Raw genomic sequence first — 5,000 nt, forward strand, 5'->3', positions numbered from 1 at the left:
AGATACGACCCACGAGCAACTGAACACCCAAAATCCCGTCTGGATACGACCCACGAGAACCTGACCATTCCAAATCCCGTATGGATACGACCCACGTGAACCTGACCATTCCAAATCCCGTCCGGATACGACCCACGAGCACCTGACCATTCCAAATCATATCCGGATACAACCCAGGAGCACATGACCATTCCAAATCATGTCCGTATACGACACACGAGCACCAGACCATTCCAAGTCACATACTGATACGACCTACGAGCACCTGACCATTCAAAATCACGTCCCAATACGACCCACGGGCACCTGACCATTCCAAATCACGTCCGGATATGACCCACGAGCACCTGAACATCCAAAATCACGTCCGGATACAACCCAAGACCACATAACCATTCCAAATCACGTCTAGATATGACCTACGAGCACCAGACCATTCCGAATCACATCCTGATACGACCTATGAGCACCTGACCATTCAAAATCACGTCCGGATACGACCCACGGGCACCTGACCATTCCAAATCACGTCCGGATACGACTTACGATCACCAGACCGTCCCGAATAACGTCTTGATACGACTTACGAGCACCTGATCATTCAAAATCATGTCCGGATACTACCTACGAGCACCTGACCATTCAAAATCACGTCCGGATACGACCTACGAGCACCTGACCATTCAAAAGTACGTTCGGATACTACGTACGAGCACCAGACCACTACAAATCCCGTCCAGATACGACCCACGAGCATTAGACCATTCCGAATCACGTCCTGATACGACCCACGAGCGTCTGACCATTCCAAATGACGTCTGGATACGACCTACGAGCACCTGACCATTACAAATCACTTACTAATACGACCCACGAGCACCTGATCATTCCAAAAAACGTCCATATAAGACCTACGAGCACATGACCATTCAAAATCACGTCCGCATACGACCTACGAGCACCAGACCATTACAAATCACATCCAGATACGACCCACGAGAACCTGACCATTCCAAATGACGTCAAGATACGACCTACGAGCACAAGACCATTCCAAATCAGGTCTGGATACGACCTACGATCACCTGACCATTAAAAATCACGTCCGGATACGACCCACGGGCACCTGACCATTCCAAATCACGTCTGGATATGACCTACCAGCGCCTGACCATTACAAATCACATCCGGATACGACCCACGATCACCTGACCATTCCAAATCACGTCTGGATACGACCTACGAGCACCTGACCATTACAAATCACGTCTGGATACGACCCACGAGCCCCTGACTATTACAAATCACGTCTGGATACGACCTACGAGCACCTGACCATTACAAATCACGTCTGGATACGACCTACGAGCACCTGACCATTACAAATCACGTCTGGATACGACCTACGAGCACCTGACCATTACAAATCACGTCCGGATACGACCTACAAGCGCCTGACCATTGCAAATCACGTCTGGATACGACCTACGAGCACCTGACAATTACAAATCACGTCCAGATACGACCCACGAGCACCTGACCATTCAAAATCACGTCCAGATACGACTAAGAGCACCAGACCATTCCAAATCACGTCCGGATACGACCCACAAGCACCTGACGATTCCAAATCACGTCCGGATACGACCCACGAGCACCAGACCATTCCAAATCACGTCCAGATACGACTCACGAGCGCCTGACCATTCCAAATCATGTCCGGATACGACCCACGAGCACCTGACCACTCCCAATCTCATCTGGATATTTCCCTCACTTGTAATCGGATATCTGACTCACTGCGACCATGGAAACGATGTAGCGACCTTACCTTGATCGTCTGGTCGTCGGTTTGAGGAGGATGGTGATGACGAAGGTTACGAAGAGGGAGACAGTCGCTTCTGGATGTCGGAGTTCTGGTAGTCGTCTTTCTCTTGGTCGCTTTGACGGTGTTGGGGTCGTCCTTGTCATTCATCGTAACGCAAAACTCTGTCTCCTCTCCAGAAGGTCCGGTGGCCCCTCTTGTCCTCAGGAAGCTGAGAGGAAAGGGGGGGGGGGTATAAAAAAGGGAGGAAGTCGACGGGTTGGAGGGAGTTTGGGAGTGGGGGAAGGAGGGAGGGTTAGAGGTAGTAATTGTAATCTAGATTCTTCTTCTTCTTCTTACTTTTACCTTTTCTTCTCCCCTCCTTCGGTCTTCCTTCTGTTCCCCTCCTCCTCTCTATTCAATTCTTCTACTTCTTCTTCTTCTTGGGTGATGGGACGCCAGTCACCTCTATCCATATTAATTGGATATAATCTTTCTCTGGCGCTCGCGTTTCCTTCTTTCGGGGCGAGTTTTCATCTTCATTATCAAAGGAGACTTGTTTATCCCGCGCACTTCTTTTGTTTATCTCGCACAGGTATGCTGCGCACTGATAAATTGGACGGCTCGTTCAATTTCCGTATTTTTATATTTGTACTAATCTCAGAACCCGTAGTTCTCCATGGCAATCTATTTTAATATTTGTACTGAAGGTTGTAGTTTTGTCGGACAGTAAATTATTCTAAGCTTAGTTTGCACTTCGTGAAATTATTAAACAATCCATGGATTTTATTTGAAAACTATAAATATGTTCTATTGATTTATCATATTTCTATTTTGGTTTAGGTTATCTATTTTATTTATAAATCTTTTGTACTTTTTTTCTTACCATTCATAAAAAGCTTTTACGTAGGACCCAGTCTTTCAAGAATTTAACGCCAAGAAGTTTATGTCATATGTAGTCAATAAACAATACAAATTTATATATTGTATATTGTTTAGTAAATTAATAACCCCTATGCACTTCAAGTGTACAATAAGTTAAGAATACACCAAGATTATTATGAGCTAATCCTTGTGATTTTTTTTCAGCCACTCGACAAATCTTTAATTACTCATAAATTGTCAGAGGAAATATTTTCTATCCTAATTTTTCAACTAATTATTTTATATGTCATTTCAGATTTTTATTACAATACTGTCTTGATATATATGATGGGTTTTCGTTTACATTTATTATACCATTGGCTGAACTCAATCAAAACCCAGATTATCTTTAGATGAATTCATTTTGAAGGAAAACTAAGTTTCATATGAACCCCTTTTCCTTGGTAATATTCATGAGGAACTCATGAAAAAAAAAATCATATCGTTTTCAGCTCCATCTTTCACTGAACAATTTACAGAAAAAGTCTTGTATGAGCAGATACTTTGAAAATAAAGTTTGGTAAAGGACGATACCTTGAAAGTTTGCACCTAAAACAAAAACTAAACTAATCTTGTATTACATTGCCTGAGTTACCATATTCAACTTTCTAGTTTTATCTCTTAGCATTGAAGATTATTCAGCAGAATTCGTAGTGTGTCGGGTTACAATCTAAAGATTTACTGATTGGCATGCTCATCGGGAGTTTGATTCAGGCAATTATTCTTAAACTTTTGTTCTAGTGAAAAAAAGACACTCGTAGCTTTAAATACTATTAGATATTGTATACATTGATGCTATTTATTTCGAATGAATCCTTGACTTTTTTTTCAAACTTTTTAGTACTCAGAAACAGTCTTTACTCGAGCATATCATACTTCCTTGATAAACACCTACTGAATCTAAGCTCTGGTTTGCCAAATCGATTTGAACTTTTTTTGTCATCTACGGCAATGTACGACACATTCATTTAGACATTCACAGCGAAATTTACGCGAGACTTTCGCGCTATCTTGACATGGTTATGCATTTTTGTTGGCAGCGAACACAGCCACTGTAACTCGCACTCGAGCCGATCGCACCGAGGCAAACACAGGGAAGCTGCCGCCAACACGTCTTCACACTGCGGCAGCTAGTCCACTACTGACACTGTTTCTGTACAGTTTCAGATTCAGAGGACCCATGAATCTCTCTCTCCTTCTCTCTCTCTCTCATTCTCTCATCTCTAAACTTTGGGAGAAGGTGAGCTCATATTCAAACGTTACAGGAATGTGAAGGAGTTAAACATGTCAACAATGACATTTCATTTTTAGCATGACCTGATCTGATATCATTCAAATGTGAGGAGTGTGCTATCTCTCTCTCTCTCTCTCTCTCTCTCTCTCTCTCTTCTCTCTCTCTCTCTCTCTCTCTCTCTCTCTTTATATATATATATATATATATATATATATATATATATATATACGCACACACACACACACACACACATATATATATATATATATATATGTATATATATATATGTGTGTATATATATATATATATATATATATATATATATATATATATATGTATAACATACATACATATATATGTGTGTATATATATATATATATATATATATGTACACTGTAATATTCACCTTAGCACATTGACTAATTGATACACACGACCTGACACCCACCCTCCTTCAAAAATGGGAATTAATATTACAAAAGCCTTTAACAGCATAGGCTTCAAGTCAATTTGTGAAAGAAAAGATACACTTAGAACCTTCCTTTACTTTGGTAAAAGAAAAAACAACAAAAGAAATATTTTTTAACGACAATTATCTAACATTACTTAAAGAGTAAATTAGATTTTTCTCAAGTATTATGCAGAATTCATTTTATCACTCAATGGCATCCAAATCACAATACTAAGCGAGTTGACCTTCAAATTGGTCGGAATCTTCGTTATCACTGATAGCACATTGGTAATTATATCCATTTCTATCGGGGCCAACAATGTGTTTAGTCACAATTACATCCATTAAACTGCCTGAGCAGTAGAAGTTGAGATACTCCGAAAATTATCCTAGTTTTCGTCCGAATACTGTCGAATCGGGTTTTTAAAAGTAATGTTGATCAATGAAAAATATCAATTCACACACATACACACACAGATATATATATATATATATATATATATATATACATATACATATATATATATATTTATATATATATATAAAGAGAGAGAGAGACAGAGAGAGAGAGAGAGAGAGAGAGAGAG

The 5,000-nt window shown here is 40.3% G+C and overlaps 1 protein-coding gene across 2 annotated transcripts in view; it reads right to left on the reverse strand.

Annotated features, from left to right (window-relative positions):
• Sobp (Sine oculis-binding protein) overlaps positions 1-5,000 on the reverse strand; it is a 431,796-nt gene that overhangs the window by 385,025 nt on the left and 41,771 nt on the right. Inside the window, exon 1 of one of the 2 annotated variants that reach the window (XM_068380190.1) lies at positions 1,832-2,785. The exons of the other annotated variant lie outside the window; for it this stretch is intronic. Within the exon in view, the coding sequence (XP_068236291.1) occupies positions 1,832-1,975 (144 nt within the window). The 5' untranslated portion in view covers positions 1,976-2,785. Of the gene's footprint in view, positions 1-1,831; positions 2,786-5,000 lie in introns of those variants that run through there. 2 annotated transcript variants of the gene reach the window in all.

This window comes from Palaemon carinicauda, chromosome 9, assembly GCF_036898095.1.
Source record: "Palaemon carinicauda isolate YSFRI2023 chromosome 9, ASM3689809v2, whole genome shotgun sequence".
NCBI classification, from domain to species: domain Eukaryota; kingdom Metazoa; phylum Arthropoda; class Malacostraca; order Decapoda; family Palaemonidae; genus Palaemon; species Palaemon carinicauda.